We start from the raw sequence: 22,231 nt of genomic DNA, 5'->3' as shown, positions 1-22,231 counted from the left end.
AAGATTGTGTTTTCATTGGACACGTAAGGGTGTGTGTTTCCAAACTGGGCTCTCCTTGGCGCTAGATGACGGAGATAGTACCAGCGAAAGGAGACACATGTACCTTGACATCGTTGGTGGTGATTGATCGCGACATAGGATATAAGATTATTTGAGATATTGGAATCGCCCATCCCCGCATCAAGGTGATAGCTACCCTCAACGGATGTGTAATTACTTGCTTCATCGCGCAATGCGCTCAGAGTCTGAACCGCCGGCAAGACCCATGTATGGGCGCCGCTTAGTACCTAGTACAATTGATGAGATTGCTCGCACCGAACCGCTCCGCGAAGCATTTCAGATTCCCCGGTCGGATCAACCTTCAGATGGCTGGTCTATAGTCACGTTCAAGGACTACTGTAACGCCGTGAACCTGTGTGCTCATACCATCGTGAACTCATGCGGAACTGCGCCGGCCCGTTCGTTTCCGACGCTTGCCTACATTGGTCCCCAAGACGCGAGATACGTCATATTCATGGTCGCAGCTGTGAAGGCCGGGTATCAGGTGAAGTCCCTATCATGGTAGATAACTCTAGTAAACAGAGCTGTATAATTAACTACTTATAAGGCCTTGTTCATATCCCCGCGAAACTCACTAGAGGGGCAGCTCTCCCTGTTCAACCAGACGAGCTGCGATATCATTTTCTGCACCGAATCCTATCTGCCGGCCGTGAAGACATGGTCGTTGCAGAGAGAAATGAGAATCATTCAAGTGGAAGACATCGATAAATGGCTTCCACGCGATAAAGTACCCCATTTTCCATACAAAAAGACTTTTGAAGACGCCGAATTCGAGCCTCTTTGTGTATGTATATCCCTGGAGTCCTAAATTGGTGCTTATGGCAAGATCCTAACTCTAAAGACATATTCCGGGAGTCTTTATACGCGAGGGCTCCTGCAACAGACTCCAAAGACATGTCTTCAGAGCTGAGCTCCTTCTTGAACAAGAAATTACTGACTCCAGGGGTTTAGGTCTTACACACCAGTGGTAGTACCGGACTGCCCAAAGCAATCACCGCGAGACATGTATGTGCGCTAGATAAGAATGTGGATTTCTTGCCTGAGATCACTCGTTTGAATCGGAAAGGATGTTGACAGATCTTATAGGGGATGCTTGCCATTGGAGATGCAGTTCATAATCTGGGGGAATGGCAGGGCTCAACCCACTGGGTCCGCGCCTGGGCCGAGACATCTAAACGACATTTCGTACCAGTAAGGGCGCTAGTATCAAAGTTGATGAGATGACTTATAATCTTTCCAGATGCCTTTGTTCCACGCCGCGGCGCTCTACGTGTTCGTCTTGAATGTCATCTGGTGGAAAGTCCCAGTAGTTTTGGGACTTGGCGACAGGCCATTGACTTCTGATCTCACAATGGAGTGCCTTGAACATCTGGAGGTAGAATCAGCTGTGCTACCACCATCTATACTGGAAGATATGAGCCAAGATGCGGGTTGCGTTGAAGCCTTGAGGAAGCTCCACCTTGTCCCAATTGCAGGAGGTTGTTAAGTCTTGATCCCCGGTCGTTTCCTTTCAACTGATAAGAACAGGCAGCCTAGCTCGAGAGGTTGGCAATAGTCTCTCAGAGAAGAGAATCAAGTTGTTCAATCTTATAAACTCGACTGAGTAAGCGAAAATACCAGGTTTATCCTTGTGTGATACAATCTGACTAGAAACAGATTTACCCCCTTTCCGTTATACTACCAGCCGAAGCCCGAGCTTTGGCAATACTTCATAATAAACTCGGATCTTTTTGGCTGCGAATGGCGGAAGATCGATGAAAATGACACCGTGTGCGAACTTGTCGTTGTGCGTAAAGACAAGCATCCAGGAATGCAGGGCTTCTTCTACACATTCCCCGAGCTCGAGGAGTTCAGCACAAACGATTTATACAAGCCACATCCGGAGCTTCCAAATCACTGGATGTACTACGGTCGCGCAGATAACATCATCGTTTTTTCTAATGGGGAAAAGCTGAACCCCGCGACAATTGAAGGCATTGTTCAAAGCCATCCGCAAGTGAAGGGCGCACTCGTCGTCGGATCAAACAGATTTCAACCTGGCCTATTGATAGAACCCTCCGCAACACCTCATAGCAAGGAGGAAGAGACAGCGATACTTGATAGCTTGTGGCCCTATGTCGAAAAGGCCAACTCAGAAACATCGTCGCACGCACAAATCAGTCGCGACTTTATTGCATTATCACCTCCCGAACGACCATTCCTCAGGACTGGTAAAGGGACGGTGCAGAGAGCTGCAACGCTCGCCAGTCTCGCAAAAGAAATCGAGATGCTTTACCAGGAGGCACAGAATCAGCTATCTTCAAGCACAATGATGTTTAATTTGAGTCCGGATTCCCTACCCGAATCACTTGTCGAGTTCATGGTACCATACGTGCGGATACCAGGGCTGACGGCCGACACGAATTTCTTTTCTCTGGGCATGGACTCGCTGCAGGTCGTGAACTTGTCAAGGAAACTTCGAGCCAGTCTTGAAGCCGCCGGAGGAGGTAGCCAGTCAACATTGCTCTCCCCACGAGCCATATACAACAATCCGACTCCTCGGCGCCTCAGCAGGTTTTTACTCAGTCTAATAGATACACAAGTGCAGGGCGTCCAACCAGCCGATGTCGACTTTATGCGGACTTTCTACACTAAATACACAAGTGATCTGATTGCTGCGAAAGACGTACGGCCTGAGGCGTCACGCGATGAAATGACGGTCCTTCTAACAGGATCTACTGGCGCATTAGGATCCTACGTCTTGGACCGTCTCTTTCACAGTCCCAGGGTGGCTAAGATAATCTGCCTGAACCGGGCAGAAGATGGGGGCGCCGGGCAGCAATTGAAAGCCATGGCAGATCGTGGGTTGACATCGCGGTACACAAAGAAAACCGAGTTTATTCACATGGAGGCGTCAAAACCAAGGCTTGGGCTTTCCGATACTGTATACAAGCACTTGCTGAGCGAAGCCGATCACATCATTCACAGCGCATGGCCCGTCAACTTTAATCACTCAATTGAGACTTTCGAGCCACACTTGCGCGGTGTTCGAAGCCTGTGCGACTTTGCAGCTGAATCAACCAAGAGGGTCTCCATCCTCTTCATGTCCTCTGTTTCCGCTGTGGCCTGTTGGAACCCTGAGCAAGGACCCGTGCCCGAGGCGCGGATAGATGATATGAGCCTACCTACTAGTGGGTACGGACGAAGCAAGCTACTTGCGAGCTTGATACTCGAAGATGCAAGTATCGCAGGTGACTTCCCAGCCGCTTCCATAGTATTTGGGCAAATCGCAGGGCCCGAGTCAGATGCAGGAAGCGCATGTTGGAATAAAACTGAGTGGCTTCCGAGCATCATCGCCAGTAGCTTGCACATCTCTTCACTACCTGAAGAGCTAGGGCAAGCTGACCTGATTGACTGGATACCTATCGAAAGAGCGGCTAGCTTGGTCCTGGAGATCGCCGGCCTAGAGGGCGTTAATGCACCGATGGAGAAGATGACTGGCTACTACAGTGGCGTCAATCCGGCCACGTGCACGTGGGGCGACCTTGTGCCGAGCGTGCAGCAATTCTACGGTGAGCGTATCAAAGAGCTGGTCAGTTTCGAAGAGTGGATTGACCGGCTGGAACGCAGTGAGGAACTAGACGGGACAGTTTCCGATATGGCGCGAACCTACAATCCAGGTCTCAAGCTGATTGACTCTTATCGCTCCATGTTGAGAGGTAGAGAGGCGCGACCTGTGATATTCGACGTGTCAAGGGCAAAAGGTAGAAGTCAGACAATGCGGGATATGGAGGTGATCACACCCGTGCTCATGAAGCATTGGTGTCGGCAGTGGGCATTCTGAGCCTTGTTTCTTGGGTATCATACAATACCTACTGTAGCTAGCCCAGAATTATCTTCCCCCGCAACTTATTCTTCGGGGTCCATAGCTGGTGGCAATCTAATTTGCATCGCTTGTCCTGTTCAGGCAGCCAAGGAACCTGGCGACTGGGCTCGTTCTGACCGTGACCAATCTGACCACATATTGTCAGTCTGACATTCCTGACACTTCTGACATGTCAGGCCTATGTCAGACGAACCCGCATAAGTATGTGCTCTTAACTCCGAGAGTGACAGAACGACACCCGGCAGGGCGCTGAAGAGTCAGATATGGTGACCTGGCTGATGCAATCTCGGCGCGTGGTCAGTAGTGTAATGAAGGGTGCAAGTGTGTTCAAGATTACAGTCGCCGAAATCCAATGTAGTGTCTTCAGTCAGATTCAACAGCACGTCAACCTGAGGGTTCTTCTAGATGGCACTTTGGAGTGCCTAGGTAATTACTCACCTATACCATAGAAAGTCACACTATATGAAAAGTTCAAACGTACGATAAAGTACACAAGCCTTGCCAAAAGCCATTGTAGTCTGACAGTACCTATGTAACATAGATTTCTCGGTGCGAATTCCACTAATCAGGTAAAAGATGATTTTACTTTAATGGCTATAACCCCTCATGTATGACTGCGTCGTAATGCGACGAGAGTCCACCGCGATTTCCAAGCATCTCACGGTGTCTACATGACAATATTGCTTGTAAGACTGTCCGCTTTACACATCCCGAGCTATGTTTTTGGCTGTGAGTAGCGGTTATCAGGTGCTGTCGCGTGACCCAATATGTTCGGAATGTAGCATCTCATTCTCAGGAGCCCCAACTTAGTGGCCTCCGTATGTCGTGGTAAAGTGCACTGTTCATGGTCATAGCTCAGATTCCTCTACGAAGGGCTGATAGCCATTAAACCAACCTTCCGGGTCAAATTCCTGCTTCAGACGCCTAAGCTTCTCCAATCGCCATGGTTCGTAGCCATAAAGCGCTTCTGGGGGGTCTTTGGAGCCATGCCCATAATTAACGTATTGCTGCAAGCGCCCGTAGCCCGATGTTTCTACGAATCTGTCCTGCTGGCTTGATAACCACTTGTCAAAGGCATCCTCGTTTGAGGGCGTCTTGTAAGCTGCTTCAATCATACTAGTGACAATGGTGTGAGCGGATCGAGCTGTAAAGAGCTGGATAGTCATGGCTTACAGGAAATGTTGAGACCCATGACGCCATGGATAAGCCGTTTGATCATCTGGTATCTCACGAACTCTCTGTTGAGGGAATGACTCGAACATGACGCTGAACATGGCATCGCCATCATACTTCGCATTCATGTCCCTCCAACCATCAAAGTACGAGCGCATTGTCGGAATGTCATACTGCTTCACGTTGGCTCCATAGAAGTTCTTGATCGGAAATCTGGCCCAGCCTTGAGGGGTGCAGAGAACATTGTTTAGGCCGTTGTATGTCGCCCATGGTAGAGCATCCCATGTGGCAACCTTAGCGTCTTTCCAGACGGGTGAAATTGCATCAAATCGCTTGACGAAGGGTGCGGACTCTTCCTCGGGACCCGAGTATACGATGTTCACATTAAGTGTTGGCTAGAAGAAGAATTAGTCAGAATTTCTGAAATACCTACGATGGGTAGAATTGCATTAACACGTAGGAGACTGACCTTGCCATTTGCTCCCCGACGCCGACCAATGACAAATATTGCCACTTCTTGGGGCATCGGGTCTGCAATCGCGTTGATGGTCTCGAAGACTTCTTCTACCTTGTCCAGGCCAAATTCGAAGTCCGCGATGAAGTGCTTACCGTTGTTGAGCTGGGGATACACTTGGTAGGTTGCCTCGAGTACGATGCCAAAATTGTGTCCTGCGCCACGAAGGGCCCAGAAGAGATCCGGGTTGCTGCTGTCTGATGCTACGATGACCGTCCCGTTGGCGAGAAGAAGGCGAGCAGCAATCATGTTATCATTTAAGTAGCCATACTTCCCTTGAAGTCGACCGATACCCGCGCCCAGCGAGACACCGAGCACACCGGTACAGGGGCACGACCCCACAGCTGTGATTTCTGAGAATGAATATCCAACACGGCAGCATTGGAAAACCACTCACTAACTTCCATGCCCTGTTCATGGGTGGCGTTGGCGAACTCGCCCGTCGTGATACCACCGCCAACAGTCATCTGTCTCTTCTCCTTGTCGTAACTGACGCTGTTCAATTTCCTCATGTCGATCGCAATACCTTGCTGAATGCGCCGCAGGGAAGTTGTGAGACTGTGACCACCAGCACGAGCTGCGAATTTGATGCCTCTCGCCCGCGCATAGTTGACCTGTACATGATTAGCTACCACAATCCACCAAAAAGAGGTCGAGTCGCATTACAGTCTCTATAACATCTTGTTCCTCTGCAACCTGAACAGCTACGATGTAGTCCGGTCTTTTATAATTGGTATACCGGGCGTCCAGGCCCGAAAACGCATCTTCTCCCTCGAGGAAGACGCCAGCTGTCTGCGATAGCCGCTTTTGCAGCTCAGTCTTCACGCTCAACTTCAAATACTCTGTACCAGTAGATGATTTAAAGTCATCGCCTGCTCCCCAAGCTATTGGCTGCTGATTTGTGAGCTCCGGTAGATAGATAGCGGACTCATTCTCTGCTGGGATTGAACCCGCGAGTGCAAGTGCCAGTGATAGCACCAACAACCAACTTAAAGACATCGATATTTTAAAGCGTATTAAACCCGCGATAGTGGATAATATCAAGGTAGGATAATAGTTTTCAAGACTTGGAGCATGGGTTTTGACTGAGCTTGTTGATATCAGAGCAAACAGAAGATAGGGATTGGGATATTCAAAACATTGCTATAGCAACAGAAACAATAATACCTAGGTAGATTGGCAGCAAGCGTGAATGATTACCATCGGAAAAGCTGGCTTTGAGAAACATCATCTTTGCAAAACCTAATGCAGTGTCAGAATGAACAGAATGCAGTTTAGACCAACATCGTTTTCTTACCATGCGTCTATGTAGGTTAGTACGACAAGATTATGACATCGCGAGCCACTCATGCCGTCATAACAGCAAGGAACATAAGTCGAATTTCTCACATCTTGCAGCATGACTGCCCCCTGCGCTCGGAATTCTCACGGATCAGTCATGTGATCGTCGTGTCGTGCAGCCGGCGCAACCACTGCGTGAACATACACCTTAGTAAACGTTCTGTGTTTAGTATTGTTGACATTAGTCAAAACATTTCGAGCTTATCTATACTTCGTCTCCTTACTACTGGGGTGTGCAGCGAATCACGTTCGTTGGTATCGTGGACAGCTGTGATACGAATGTCCATACGAACTGCGGTCGGGATGTGACAATACACAACCAAGTGTCCTACAATACCTTTGCTACGCTGCGACTGTGCCCCTAGTGGCCTGTGCACTCGGCTCCTCTGCATGTATTGCTTCATTGGTCATCAAGATGGAAATCAACAGGCTGCGGATCTGTCAGAAATTCGATAGAGAGGTAGGACAAGGAGGAAGTCAAAGCTTAGCTGACTATCTCTTGACTCTACTTGCAGCAGAGCTAAGGAGATGTAAGACACCGCTTTGACTATAGCTTGGTGTTGGGACGACGTTATCAACTTTCTACATTTGGTCACGAGATGGATTAAGGTACTAGTCATGGGCAAGGTCATAATAGGTGTGCGCGAGAGCAGTAGGATGCTCAGTTCGTAGGTGCTGAGACGTGACTGTCATGAGGTTTCTCAGTGTTGACTATATTCCGTACCAACCTACCTAAAAGAGTAAAAGACTGGATATAGTAAATATATGTATAAGCTGGATATAATACATGAAGGATGGAGGTACTTCAGTTAGTATGGCAGAATAGGTATGGGGCGATGTATTGCAGCCACCAGCTGCACAGCCCTTACTATTCTACACAAAAGCTTTGCTTCCTAACTACGGTGATTAAGCGAATCACATTAGTGTATGGTAGGTCTATCTGTCTGAATCTATATTCAAATGAATCATAAAGGCCTCCTCTCCCAGTTGATTCACCATAGGAACTGATTTGTCTACACCTAGTTGAATGTCGAAGGAGTCGCTGATAGATTTACACCGTACCTTCTCTTGGGTCAATCGAATTAGATTCCGACTTGATCTATCATATATGTTCTTTGATAAACTCTAGTGTCTCTATAGCACATCTATCTTCTCGATCAACTCGAGCAAATATCATCCCAAGATGGCGCCACTCGGTGCAACCGAACCTCACTTCTCTGATGGCCTGGAGCCGGTTGCGATAATAGGGATGGGTAAGTTAGCCCCTTAACTATCACGCAAGCCGACACAGACTTCTGATGACAGGAACCAGGGTGTCGTTGGCCTGGCGACTCCGAGTCTCCATCCGAGTTATGGGATTATCTAGAAGCTCAGCGAAACTCGTACAGTAAATTTCCCAAGGATAGAATCAACAGCGATGCTTTCTATCATCCCGATGGCAACAGACCTGGCTCATTCAAGACCGAAGGCGGTTGCTTTCTCAACTCCGATGTGCGACAGTTCGACTCCAGCTTTTTCGGCATCCATCCAAAAGAAGTTCTCACACTTGATCCAGCACAGAGAAAGTTCCTAGAAGTCGTTTACGAAACGTTTGAATCTGCGGGGGTTCCTCTCCATAAGCTATCAGGCTCCAACACCGGAACATTCGTAGGCAACTTTAACTACGATCACCAGCTGATGCATTATCGTGACCCCGAGAATGCCTTACCTTATTCCGTGACAGGAAGCGGCATCACCATTCTCAGCAATCGTATCAACTATGTCTTCAACCTCAAGGGACCCTCCATGACTCTCGATACTGCTTGCTCTAGCTCTCTCTACGCTCTGCATTTGGCCTGCTCCGCCATCCAGACGGGAGACTGCGATGCAGCAATTGTGGGCGGGACCAATTTGATCCTTACCCCTGAGTGTCAAATGTTTTCTTCTGTGTTGGGGGCTGTCTCGCCCACTTCAGTATGTCACACATTTGATTCGCGCGGTAAGTGATCAGCCACATGTCTTTCGTTCTCATGTTTGCTGACCATACTGCTTTCCAGCTGATGGATATGCCCGTGCAGACGGCATCGGAGCTTTGTTCGTAAAGCGGCTATCACAAGCGGTAGCGGATGGTGACCCTATACGTGCCGTCATTCGGGGGACTGCGTTCAATGCCAACGGGAGGACCGGTGGCATCACGCACCCTAGCCCCGATGGGCAAGAGGCTTGTATACGGCGGGCATACGAGCGTGCCGGAGGACTAGACACGTCATTGACTGGCTACTTCGAATGCCACGGAACAGGCACCCCAGTCGGGTTAGTTCTCAGCAGATGAACCATTCACTTCATTCGTGTCAAGATCTAACAAACACTAGTGATCCGATCGAGGTATCCGCCATCGGGAGAGTGTTTGCCGACACGCGAACGAGTTCCATGCCGCTTTTGATCGGATCTATCAAATCTAACATGGGTCACAGCGAGCCGTCAAGTGGTATCGCTGGCGTGATGAAGGCTGTATTAGCCGTTGAGCGTGGCATAATACCACCCACAATAGGAATTGAGACTCTCAATCCCAATGTGGACTTAAAGGACGGAAGACTGAAGATCGTCACTAAGAGCACACCATGGCCTGACCTACCCATTCGAAGAGCCAGTATCAATTCATTTGGATACGGAGGTTCCAATGCTCATGTGAGTCACCTGTTGTACTTCTGGTGATGCAACGAATGTGTCTGACAATCTGGCACATGCAGGCTATTGTTGAATCTATTGATGCATTGTTCCCTGGCTATCGATCTCGTCATCAGATTAGTAAGGAAGCTCATGCTAAAACAATCTCGTCGGTTCGAGGCAGAACCCAGGAACACTCATCACCGATCAGTGACATGTCCCTTTCAAACGGTCACACTAACGGTTACTCCAATGGACATGCCAACGGCTACCCGAAGGAGTATACAAACGGAAACCAGAACGGACACAGTAATGGTCAGTCGAACGGCCACACTAACGGCCACTCGAAAAATGGTCATGCTAACGGTAGTGGCATTGTGGTGCGCGCGGCACAAACCAAAACCAAGTTCATCCTTCCGTTTTCAGCTCATGATGAAAGGACACTACATGCGAACTACATTGCACTGACCAGGCGATCTCATCAGTGGAACATTGCTGATATTGCCTACACGCTGAGCGCAAGGCGGAGCAGACTCCAGAGCCGATCCTTCATCATCAAAGGAGTCGATGATGTCGACAGTGAGCTCCCCAGTGAGAAGCCCAGCGTTGTGAAAATACCTGCCTCGGGTGCACCGACTCTGGGCTTCGTCTTCACAGGCCAGGGGGCTCAATGGCCTAGCATGGGAGCGTCATTGATGGCTGAGTATCCTAGCTGCCTTGCAACAGTGCGAAGACTTGACAAGTACATTGACGAAATCGAAGAATTCGGTCGAAGTTGGAGTATCGAAGAGGTTCTCAAAGAAGACCCCGAGCACAGCAGGGTACACACGGCAGAGCTATCACAGCCGTTGGTGACTGGTTTGCAGATCGTTCTCGTCAATCTCCTCAATCAGTGGAACATCCGACCGCAAGCCGTAATTGGCCACTCCTCTGGAGAGATAGCTGCGGGTTATGCAGCCGGCCTCCTGACAGAGAAGGAGGCCATTGTCGCGGCATACCTCCGTGGTAAAGCGGTGGCCCACAATAGAACCCCAGGTCTTATGATGGCAGTAGGCGGCGATATTTCACAAATCCAGCCTCTAGTAGATGTCTTTGATGGAAGGATTGCCGTTGCATGCCATAATTCCCCCGAAAGCTACACTCTCAGCGGTGATGCTGACGCTGTGAAAGAGCTCAAGGCTGTTTTGGATGAAAAGCGAATCTTTTGCCGAACACTTCAGACCAGCAACAACGCATACCACTCGGATCACATGCGCGCTCTTGGGCAGCAATACGAAGAAAATCTGAAGATACACATGCCGAAAAAGGATGCGACTCATATAGTTACTAAAAAGCAGTCTAAATCTAGACAGGCTCAAGCGATATTCTTTTCATCGGTCTATGGGCACGCGGCGCCTTGGTCAGCACTGGGATCTCGATACTGGTTAGTTCTCTGGAGTCTTTTATTTCCTCTTTCGGCAGGTTTCTGGCCTCATTGCTCCTGCATGGTCCCGAAAATCGGACGAAAATTTGGTTCTTACAGTAAATACTAACCCCAGTGTGTAAACAGGCGTCAAAACCTCGAGTCGCCTGTGCTGTTCCATCAAGGAGTCTCAGAACTAGTCACGCGGGCCCCCGTGGATATACTAGTGGAAATTGGCCCTCATGGGGCACTCAAAGGGCCTCTTCTCCAGCTTGCCAAGTCGATGGATATAGCTAGCAAGTTCCCTGCATACCTCTCGGCCATCTCCAGGAACAGCGATAATGTCAAGGACATACTGACGTTAGCTGGTAACCTATTCACTAAGGGATACGATGTTGATCTGGCTCGAGTGAACGCTGCAGAAAACCGAGGGGGAAACCAGTATTCGTTCGGGAAGGTTATCACGGACTTACCTCGGTACCAGTGGCAGTATCCTGATGAAATACTTCTCTATGAGAACCGCTACACAAGAGAATGGCGAATGCGTACGCATCCGCGTCATGATATTCTCGGAAGTAGAATACCAGGCACGAACCAAGCTGAGCCATTATGGAGGAATAAGCTAGCTGTGAAGAATGTGCCATGGTTGGCGGATCACCGTGTAAGTGTTTCTCTTCTAGCCCATCTGTTGCACCAAAATAGCTGACGTGGCGAATTTGCAGCTCGGAAAGGATGTCGTATTCCCTTCAACTGGCTACATTAGCATGGTTCTTGAAGCAGCAACACAGATAGTCGAAGCCGAAGGTTTGCTCGCTTCCGATGTGGAGTACTATGATGTTCAAGACGTGAGCTTATCAACAGCCCTCATCGTCCCCGAGGATGATTTTGGGGTCGAAACGTTGCTTACCCTTCGGCCTACATCACTGAACTCCGTTTCGCGGCATAAGTGGCTCCATGACTTTACACTAACGTCGGTGGTCAATGAGGAAGGCGTTGACATCTTCGTCGAGCATTGCCGTGGAAGGGTGGAAATAGGCCTCGAGAACTTCGGTAAGTCAAGATCAACCTTTTTGGCAAGAAGTCTAACATCGATCCTAACACATACAATACTAGATTTTCCCGAAAGCCGCACGGTGTCGACCATTCAGAATACCGCATCTTCCAAAAAGATCATCAATGCGGCTCAATGGTATGAGAGCTTCGCTAGAGCAGGACTATGTTACGGCCCAATGTTCCAGGGCCTTTCTGATATTTCCGCCATAGGCCAAACATGCATGACCCAAGCACGCATTGGCCTGGAGCCTACAGCTAAGGCAATGAAAGGAGAGTCGCGATACATCCTGCACCCTGCCACAGTAGATGCTGCGTTGCAACTGTCCATTCTGGCCGCCCACAAGAATACGGCTACTAAGTTCAAGCGCGCCTTTATGCCCACTGCGTTCGAAAGCATAAAGGTCTGGCCCCGTGTAGCTGCACGAAGCCACACTTCAGCTGAGTCATTTGCGAGTGCCACCCTGATGGGTGTTCGCGGTTTATCAGCCAACATCACACTTCTAGGTGCGGAGGGCCGGCGGGTTTTGGATGCAACCAACGTCTTCCTCACCGCGTCTGACCAAGCTGCCCCCAAACTGATCGAGGAGTCAAGTCCGTATACGCGCATAGAGTGGAAACCGGACTTTGGCTACCTCAGCTCACAAATCATGGCACACCTGTTCCCTCCCGTCGTTTTGAGCGACGATGCTGTCATCCCTTCTCTCAATCACTTGGCGCTACACCAGTTGATTCACTTCAAAGTAACACATTCCGATGTCTTTGAAAGGGGTTCACAGCAGCCGCATCTACAAAGACTGCTCGACTGGACTACAGAGAAGCTCGCGATTGCAGCAACGGACTTGGACTCCCCCGCATCATCTATTATGGCGTATAGCGATGACCATAGAGCCCAGGAGATTGAGCGCATATCCAGCGCCCTGAAGCCACTATCCTCTGAAGCCCGCTTGATGTGCCACCTCTACAACCATCTGCCTGCCATCTATAGCGAGGAGATGACGGGTATCCAGGTCGCCCTGCAAGACAATTTGCTTCTCGACAACTACGAGACGGGGCAAGTCTACAAGGAGGGCAATCGGCGTCTTGCCGCTGCAGTCGCGTTGTTGGCGCATCAAAACCCGGACATCAGGATCTTGGAAGTCGGCGCCGGCACTGGCAGTGCGACAAACGAGATTCTCCCGGCGCTAAAGGGTGACAGCGCATGGCGACAGTATTCCGAGTACAGGTTTACTGATACCACGCCGTCTTTCCTGGCAAGTGGCGAAGAGCGGTTTTCCCGCTACGGAGGGATGACGTTCGGAACCTTTGATATGGAGAAGAGCGGCGAGTCTCAGGGCTACGAACAAGACTGGGATGTTGTTGTTGCCTCCAATGTCATTCACGCCACATCGGATATCAAGAGCACACTCTTGAACATCCGTAAGGTTCTCAAACCAGGAGGCAAGTTGATACTCCTCGAATTGACTCAATCACAGCTTAGCGCCGGCTTGGTGCTGGGTACGTTTAGTGATTTCTGGAAGGCTGACTACGACCCCAATTTCCCACGCCACGATGGTCCATTTTTGAGCAAGTCGCTCTGGCAGAGAGTTCTCCCAGCGTCCGGTTTCTCAGGGCTCGACTTCTATCTCGATGATTACGCAGGGGCCAACGTGTCGGCCACAGTGATCTGTGCCACGGCAGTTTCAGACAACATTGGCAGTGTAGCGCCGCTAAATTTGGACACGAGAAACAAAGGAGTCACCTTGGTATACCGGTCTGAGGCTCCTACTTTCGCGCAGTCGATGGCAAATCAAATCACCAAATCTGGCGATTTATCAGTCGAAATTAGACCGCTCGCGGATATTCAGGCGGCTCCCTTCGGCCGGTTCATCTTCCTCTTGGAGACGCAGAATCCATTTTTCCTCAATGTTACAGCTGAAGAATGGAAGCTCCTGCAGTGGGCTCTTCTCAACGCTTCGTCTTCGTTGTGGGTGACATCCGGTGACCTCATGGCAGGTAAAGAACCATTACAGGCAATGATCTCGGGGCTGGCAAGGGGACTGAAGACGGAGAACAATTCCATTCGCCTCAGCACCCTGGATCTCGAGCATATACCTAAGGACTCGGACGTGGAGGTTTTTGATCTTATTATGAGACTGGAGCAAAGAGTGTCTGATGTCTCGAAGCTGAATGATGACTCCGAGTTCCGCTACAAAGACGGCATTCTTCATGTCAGTCGACTTACCACGGACGATAAATTGTGCGAACTTTCGAAGACGACACTGCATGTAGATAGGGCTTTCCAGAAGGTCAATTTCGCAGATGTGGGCTCAACACCTCTCCAACTCGCTATACAAAAGCCGGGCGTACTTAGCACCATCCACTTCAAGCCTGATTCTGAATTTGCAAAGCGCCTGGCCCCAGACGAGGTTGAGATCGAGGTCAAGTACGCCAGTATTAATAGCAAAGACATCGCAGTGCTTGCAGGCCGTCATCATTCCGACTCTATGAGTGATGAATGCTCGGGAATCATCACGAAGATCGGTTCTGAAGTCACAGACTTTCAGGTGGGTGACTCGGTCTACTGCCAGTCATTCGCCAAGTTTGGCAATTTTGTTAGAGACAAAGCGGCATTCTGCCAGCGGCTCGATCATGGTGACACCTTCGAGGGCACGGCCACTATGCCTATTGCCTTCAGCACCGCCATCTACGGTCTCATCGATCTGGGTCGCCTTGAAAAGGGGGATACTGTTCTCATCCAATCCGCGACAGGCGCCGTCGGTCTGGCCGCGTGCCAAATTGCACATATGATCGGTGCTGAGATCTTCGCCACGGTCGGCACTACGGAGAAGGCAACTAAGCTGTTGAGCATGGGCTTCAACATTGGTGAGGATCACATTCTAGATTCGCGCGACAAGTTCTCCGCGAAGAAGCTTCTTCAGCAAACAAAAGGCAAGGGCATCGATGTCATTCTCTGCAGTGCTCGTGGGGAACTGATGCACGAGTACTGGAGGTGTATCGCGAATTGTGGTAGATTTGTCGAGATTGGACGAACTGAAGTGTTGGACAACGGAAAGCTCAGCCTTGATGTTTTCAGGCGAAACGCAACCTTCGCCTCTTTCGATCTTGAAGTTATGAGCAAGACGAAGCCTCAGGTGACTGCCAGGTAAGGAATTTCTGCTTCCGCCATGTGCGCGGACCTTCGACTAACCGTCTGGCGCCCCCGATAGATTGATGCGAACGATCCAGCAACTTAAAGCAGAGGGCCATATCAAGCCTTTACCTTCTACTTCATTCAGTGTGACCGAGATTGAAAAGGCCTTCATGACATTCACGAAAGGTGCACATATAGGCAAGCTTCTAGTTGAATATACCGATAGCGAAAACCGTGGCATCACTGTAAGTACTTTCATCCTCTACGCCCTCTACGTTCGAACATGTTCATTTCAATAACCTGTGGGCTCCTACTAACCACACTCACAGATTGAAACCGATCCATATACAGCAAAATTCGACCCTAATGCGACATACCTCCTTGTCGGTTGCCTCGGAGGCCTGGGCCGAAGCTTCAGTACTTGGGCTGTTGCTCGTGGTGCTCGCCACATAATCTACCTCTCACGCAGTGGTGCTACCAGCGTTGAAGCCAAGACATTCCTGATCGAGCTCGAGGAGAACGGTGTTGAAGCTTCAGTGGTCAAAGGTGACGTATCTTCACTAGCGGACGTACGAGCAGCCGTTCAAACCGCCAAATATCCCATCAAGGGGGTGGTACAAGGAGCTCTTACCCTGAACGATAGCTTGTTTGAGTCCATGTCACTTGATCGATTCAATAGCACTGTACTTCCGCGTGTCATCGGAACACTCAATCTACACGAAGCAACCAAGGACTGTCCGCTCGACTTCTTCCAGCTCTGGTCGTCGTGGACGGTCGTCTTTGGAACAGCCACGCAGAGCAATTACCTAGCTTCGAACGCGTTCCTCGACGCTTTCGCACGATACCGTCGTGCGCAAGGGCTTCCGTGCACCAGTCTGGCATTGAGCCAGGTGCTTGGGATCGGTATTGTGTCATACATTCCCGAGTATCAACAGGCCATGATCAGAAACGGATTCTACGGCAACGATGAAGACGACTTCTTACAGTACTGCGATAAAGGCATCTTGCCGCTGACTGTAGATGTATCAGATGAGGTAACGTTTAGATATGATCCGCAGACGACCAGTCATCTTCTCGTGGGTATCGAGCCTGCCGGGCTGAAAAACGTGGACCAGAACTATCCCCTGTCGGACATGCTCTGGTATCACGATCCTAGATTCCGCAACCTTGTCCAAGCCACAATGCTCCTATCGTCTAGCACGCAGGGTAAGCGGGATACTGTGGTGGATGGTGGCACGCCTTTGGAAAGGATTGTGGGGAAGATCTCTCGCCTGTTGTATATACCTATGGACGAGATTGATGTGGAAAAGGCAATCAACCATTACGGCATAGATAGTATGGTGGCCGCGGAATTGCGGAATTGGTTTTCTGCAACTTTCGCCAAGGAAGTCAGCATGCTGAAACTGTTGAGTGCCACTATGACAGTTCAGAAGCTGGCCGAGGAGGCAGTCTCGTAACGACTGGCGAGACGCAATCTTCGTCATGTACCTTGCTGCGACTAGCAACCTCGGGGCTTTGACGTCTCAGATTTTAGCTGCATTCAATACCAAAGGACTCTATTCCTTCGTAACATTTTGCTACCACACCCTTCCATCCGTATACGCACATTATAGTATATGTGCATAATTGCGACGCTAGATCCTCAGGCAGCTAAGTTCTGTTCAAGATGTCACAGGAGAACCACTCACTGTTGGTTCGAACGAGCGAGGAATCATGGATATCGATCCTCTATGACAGCAGCATCCACGTTGCTATAGCCACGCGATTTGAGTTATAAGCATAAACTCGAATGCAATGAAGCATGTGCTGTTACACTACTTACGGGGGATACGCGGCGTTGTCTACCTAGATACTAATAATCACTGCGTGAATTGATGTCATTTTTCAAGATAAAATTACCATCTTTGACCTACAGTGCTATGCAGGAAAAGCGGACGGCCTTCGTGTAGTCACCGATCCTGAAGTCCAAAAGCGCGGCCTAGAGGACTGAGACAATTTTCAAGAAGCGATTGCACGTAGTGACCCAAGTGCATGCTTGTTGATAGGAACAGTGTCAGACTATCGCTGCGTCTCCCGGATATTGCTTGCTTACGTTCTACATGCCCGATGATCATTAATCCTGAACTTTAGTTAAGCCGCAAAAGCACTGCCGTTGCACAGATCAACATCGCCGACCCTGTTAAGCACGTGTGAGGTGGAATCCGCCATCTAGAGACCGAAGCACCAAGGTAGGCAGGTGAAATCAGCTTACCTTGTATACGGGACACGAGCCGAACGCACATTAAAAAGCTTAGTTGTCATGCTTTGCTCAGCACTTATTGGTCTGATTGCAAATCTGGAGATGTAATAAGACGGCACAGCGTATCTACTTATGTATCACATACCGGTAGACTGTAAGTCCGATTATTCCTTCAGTGCGCGACTCAGCATGAAAACGTAATACTAGCAGGGATTATAATCCAATCATATTCTAAAACACTAGGGAGTCTTTTGAAAGACTTCTGCTTCCACTTAATTTAGTCTTCCGTAACAACTTCTGAGTCGAGCACTGAAGAGATAGTTCGGTTATGCAGTCATCTATGGTCAAAGCATCGTGTGTTAATAATCGCCCTGTTAGCAGGTACGGGGGGCCTGGCTATATTACCCCTCACAGTGGATTCCTTCAGTAGCCTAGGACTCCTTCTCTACAACATCAATACGACCCCTTTGCCAATCCATTCGGTCAACAACCCAGAGTATTAGCTTACTCCCATGCAAGAACTATGCTCGGTGAGCAACATGCTGATGTGAGCCCGACTGCATTGGACCATGCAGCTGTCTCCGTGTTACATACGATACACGCATTGTCCAGTACACCTATTCTTCCGGCATCAGGAACGTGAACCGAGGCCCACGGTAAAGCATTGACGATGGCGTAACAGTGCTGTTACCGGGGTGCTACCAGGGTGTGACCAGGTTAGAACCAGGGTCTCGGGGAATTTCAGTGGGCTTCCTTTTAAGTCTGTTGCCCAACTCTGTAGAAAATGGGCCGTGGGTCTAAGCTAACGCTCCTGACTCCGGAATACCGGTAGATGCAGATAGTGAAGCATGAAACCGCTGAGGGCACGGGAGATATTGCCTTCCAGGGCAGAAATGATTTGTAATGTGCATCTGTCGTGCAACAATTGCGAACCAATGACAGGAATTAAAAATGTCATTTGCTCTTTGTGGTAGTGATAGTACTATGTAGCGCCAGCACGCTGTGACTAAGATGGAAAGCTTCGCTGCTGTTAGGTAAGAAGTATACCAGATGCTTGCCTGATGGAACTAGGATCGTAGTTCGCTATCAATGAGTACCGAAGTGGCTGTAAGCACAGAGATAGAAGTCCGAATAGCAGTCAATCAATGAGTGTCTTATTGATATGAGATTGATAGCTGAGGAACTAAGGTAAAAATGAATGACTTGAAATAGAAGGAATGTGGTTATTCTATAGCCATAGGAAATACCATTAGTCCGCACTAGACTCGACGCCCGTCCCCTTCGACCTTATGGACTCGAGAACCAAATGCCTCGAGTCCATACACTTATCCGACATAAGCATTGACCCGTGGTTTCTCTTATCCTTACAGATCGACTACGGTATCTATTGGATATCACAGATCAGCAGATCTGCCTCATATGTATATGCAGGCTGCGAACAGACAAGCAAGGAACTAAGTTTAAAAATAAGCTAAATGATATAGAATAATTCTTTTATAAAAGGCTGGGCAACCTTTCCTAAAAAAGAGAGGGAAACTATGGACCTTGAAACCCTTAGTTGATATTATCTAATAGACATAGTCTAAGCCGCTATACCTAGCCCCTTGTCACAACAACTCTGCTGGATCAAGATATGGATGAAGACTGGACAAGAATATCTGACTCTGCGCTTCGCAAGCGAGTGCAGAATCGTCTCGCCCAGCGTAAACACCGTAAGCCACGCCATGATCTGGGAAACCTTGTTGATACAGTCGATGCAACCCGGCGTCCTATTATCAATTGTGCCGCGAGACTGACTTCTTGTAGGCCGGAAAATTCAAGGCCAAGACACTAGCCAGGGCCAACTATCATCTAATGACAAGGCACAAGAGCAGCATCAGTGGAGTTGTGAGAACGGCGACGAGTACTCCTCATCATCACAAGCTATGATGCCCTCTGGCCCCGATTCTGCCCGCTCCCAGCCAGGCATGAACGACAACTTCGAAGACGCAACTCTGGCTTACACGGCGAACGATCTCTTCAAACCCCATGAATATCGGAATACTCAGTGGAACACAAGTAACCATGGTGATAATGGTCTTGTAGACCCAAATCTAGTAGCCGGCCTTCCCGGTGACCCAGGTGTCACCACACTACCGACTGCGTTCCGGACAGACGCAAGATCACTAAGATCGCGCCAATCCCACCAAAATGAAATGGAAAGACAGATAGGACAATTGAACAATACCGGAGGGACTGACTTGGACATGCCGTTCGACTTGGATATGTCCACCCAACCTGATATCAGCAATCAAGCTCGAAACCATTTCCAGTCACCCTTACACAGACAACAAGCGGCACGCTTCTCCAATCGACCCAGTAACACAGGTGGAGTTAACCCATCGACCTCTCCGATCAGTTGCTATAGCCCCCCAGACCTCAATGATTTAGCTGAAGACGCCGAGACATGCATTGTATACTACCCCCGCAGAAAGGGGGTAGCCAGTCGCTCTCAGCGGCCAGTAGTAGAGCAGCGACTAGACACCAACCTCAACTATCGAGAGCCATCAGTTAGAGCTCCAGCTCAAACTCAGCGCCAATTGTCTCCTTCTCCATCCCCAACTCATTCTTCAGGTTCAGAGGCGCTTCTACGCCATGGCATTGATCTAAACCAGATCTTAGCCTACTGCGACGAGACAGAAAGACGAGGTTCCACCTCAACGAGATCCAGAGATATTGGCCCTCCCCCGACTTCCAGGCGACGATCCGAAGCAATATGCTCCGACAGCTCGCATAGTAACTCAGAGCTCCAACGTCAAAGTCAAAGGAGCGTAAGAGGGCAGGATCAAGCCGACCTCGACTACAGCAGGCAAAGGCCGAAGGTAGCAAAAGTAGTGGTCATTTTTATGGAAGACGATAATCGTTGATACAATTTCATAGCATAAGAGGTCATGGTACCCTGTCAAAGGATTCCATTGAGGCCAGCAACTTGAATAGGTTGTTGAATCCGTGCAAGTGTCTAGGTTGAGACTACCTCAGATTCGGCTACTAGACTATGTTAACGAAGTGATCAACTCACTATAGAATGAATAAATAAGACCAGTCACAGTCTTTTCAATGCTAATCAGTATCCGATTCATAGCGTATTAAAATGGTGCTTCGCTGCCTTCCGAGGTAATCCTGGTGCTTCTGACTCAAATGTATGATCATTTCACTAATGACGCTCTCGCCAACACGATAGCGAACAGGACAGCAAACTTGTCCAAGCACACTACCATGCCGTAGCCATGAATCAGGCTACTTCTTCAGCGCCATAACTACTTCTCCTCCACAGTGTCAACATAGGTCTGGGGCTTCGCAAAGTCCGGAACCCGCTCGCCGACGACGGCAGATACGATTTTCCGGATCTCCTTCTCCTCCTCATTGGTTAGGCCAACGCTAGTGGCGGCAAAGTTATCCTCGAGATACTTGATCTTCTTGGTACCGGGGATAGGCAGCACATCCTTGCCCTGTTTCAGCACCCAGGCGATGGATAGCTGGGCGGCAGAGCACCCCTTCCTATCTGCCAGGGCCTTAAACTGGCTAGCGACCCTAATGTTGGCGTCAAAATTCTCACCGCTGAACCTGGGGTACAATGACCGCCAATCTCCGTCACTGGAGATGGACTCCTTGTCGCTCAAAGTGCCGGTCAGCAAACCTCGGCCCAGAGGCGAATAAGCCACAATCGCCACGCCGAGCTCCCGGCAGGTGGCCATCAGGTTAGTGCCGGACTCCCTTTCGATATCCAGGTCAAAAGGTGAGTATTCGATCTGTACGGCGTCGACATGGCCCACTTTGCTTGCGCGGCGGAGCGTAGCGGAACTCACTTCTGACAAGCCAATGTATTTAATCTTACCCTCCCTGTTTGGTCATGCTGCTTAGCTCTGCTTATGTGTATACGAATTGATCTCGTGAGAATGTGTCTTACGATTTAAGCTCAAGCAACGCGCGCATCGTCTCCTCGATGGGGGTGTTGGGGTTCGCACGGTGGACGTAGTATAGATCAATGTAGTCGACGCCGAGTGACTTGAGGCTCTCGGCGCACGCTTTCTTGCAGTAAGCGGCCGAGCTGTCAATCTCTGACATAGAGCCTTTGACAATGCCAAACTTGGTGGCCAGGAAGACCTGGTCTCTCTTGCCTGTGCGCTTGAACCATTTGCCCAGGAGCTCCTCACAGTCGCCGTACATGCTGGATTCAACCTCATCGTCAGCCACTTAATTATCTCCACTTCAGCCAAGGTATCCTATCGGGCTGCGGCGAAACCTACTCGGAGCTATCCCAATGTGTGGCACCTAGTTCCAACGCGCGGTCGAGAACGGCAAAACGCTCCTCGTCGCTGGGAGCAGGTCCGTAGTGGATCGAGAAGCCCATGAGTCCCAATCCCACAGCAGGGATGGCTGGCCCCTGACTGCCGAGCTTCCTCGCAGTCGTGCTAGACATGGCGGCAGGTAATGATTACGTGCAGTGTGAGTGGGGTGCCCGCAACTAATGGATTGTCGTTATCTTCGTTCTTTCGCTTGCAAGCGCCGGGTGACGCAGTACAGAATTCCAATGGAAACTCGCACCTCTGGTCGAAGCTCTTGGATATTGATTTCTATCGAGTTTCAACCCCGCCATCGCAGCTAGATATAACAGTCAAACGATACTAACAATTAATAATCGGGGTCGGTGTTCCCGGTGGACGGAGATATGCATTTCGTATAATTGGAGGTAAGGGTTCCCCTCCCTGTGAATGTTACCATCGGATCCCGAGGCACGAGAGCCCGATAGGCCAAATCATCTACGCGTA

General features: G+C 49.6%; 5 protein-coding genes across 5 annotated transcripts; 3 read left to right on the top strand and 2 right to left on the bottom strand.

The window, feature by feature from the left end:
• Positions 1-265: 265 nt before the first annotated feature.
• F5B22DRAFT_638347 (uncharacterized protein) lies at positions 266-3,883 on the top strand (the record flags this gene model as incomplete). The annotated part of the gene is made up of 6 exons (XM_047977575.1): positions 266-544; positions 608-844; positions 1,012-1,065; positions 1,147-1,251; positions 1,301-1,522; positions 1,745-3,883. 6 exons carry the CDS (start codon positions 266-268, stop codon positions 3,881-3,883), a joined length of 3,036 nt encoding a protein of 1,011 aa, XP_047827928.1.
• An 890-nt stretch (positions 3,884-4,773) lies between these two features.
• On the bottom strand, positions 4,774-6,611 carry F5B22DRAFT_658740 (Glucooligosaccharide oxidase; the record flags this gene model as incomplete). Its single annotated transcript, XM_047980144.1, has 5 exons — positions 4,774-5,041; positions 5,099-5,493; positions 5,568-5,956; positions 6,010-6,226; positions 6,279-6,611. The coding sequence occupies 5 exons, from the start codon at positions 6,609-6,611 to the stop codon at positions 4,774-4,776; spliced, it is 1,602 nt and encodes a 533-aa protein (XP_047827927.1).
• A 1,525-nt stretch (positions 6,612-8,136) lies between these two features.
• F5B22DRAFT_658737 (uncharacterized protein) lies at positions 8,137-16,756 on the top strand (the record flags this gene model as incomplete). Its single annotated transcript, XM_047980143.1, has 10 exons — positions 8,137-8,206; positions 8,266-8,931; positions 8,990-9,245; positions 9,305-9,620; positions 9,683-11,022; positions 11,149-11,662; positions 11,724-12,051; positions 12,115-15,196; positions 15,261-15,429; positions 15,514-16,756. The coding sequence occupies 10 exons, from the start codon at positions 8,137-8,139 to the stop codon at positions 16,639-16,641; spliced, it is 7,869 nt and encodes a 2,622-aa protein (XP_047827926.1). The 3' UTR covers positions 16,642-16,756.
• Positions 16,757-19,056: 2,300 nt separating this feature from the next.
• Positions 19,057-20,329, top strand: F5B22DRAFT_649459 (uncharacterized protein; the record flags this gene model as incomplete). Its single annotated transcript, XM_047979174.1, has 2 exons — positions 19,057-19,135; positions 19,230-20,329. 2 exons carry the CDS (start codon positions 19,057-19,059, stop codon positions 20,327-20,329), a joined length of 1,179 nt encoding a protein of 392 aa, XP_047827925.1.
• A 195-nt stretch (positions 20,330-20,524) lies between these two features.
• On the bottom strand, positions 20,525-22,028 carry F5B22DRAFT_374989 (putative aldo/keto reductase). The gene is made up of 3 exons (XM_047971201.1): positions 21,710-22,028; positions 21,370-21,630; positions 20,525-21,302 (listed from the first exon to the last, which is right to left on the bottom strand). The coding sequence occupies exons 1-3, from the start codon at positions 21,880-21,882 to the stop codon at positions 20,720-20,722; spliced, it is 1,017 nt and encodes a 338-aa protein (XP_047827924.1). The 5' UTR covers positions 21,883-22,028; the 3' UTR covers positions 20,525-20,719.
• Between the last annotated feature and the right edge of the window lie 203 nt (positions 22,029-22,231).

The sequence above is a fragment of the Xylaria bambusicola genome, assembly GCF_022495145.1.
Source record: "Xylaria bambusicola strain CBS 139988 unplaced genomic scaffold F5B22scaffold_43, whole genome shotgun sequence".
Taxonomy (NCBI): Eukaryota; Fungi; Ascomycota; class Sordariomycetes; order Xylariales; family Xylariaceae; genus Xylaria; species Xylaria bambusicola.
This window is presented reverse-complemented; position numbering and strand designations above follow the sequence as displayed.

Coding starts and splice junctions, on each gene's coding strand:
- F5B22DRAFT_374989 (XM_047971201.1), bottom strand. CDS start 21,882: ATGTCTAGCACGACTGCGAGGAAGCTCGGCAGTCAGGGGCCAGCCATC. Junction 21,631..21,709: donor ACACATTGGGATAGCTCCGA/GTAGGTTTCGCC, acceptor GGTTGAATCCAG/CATGTACGGCGACTGTGAGG. Junction 21,303..21,369: donor GCGTTGCTTGAGCTTAAATC/GTAAGACACATT, acceptor ATGACCAAACAG/GGAGGGTAAGATTAAATACA.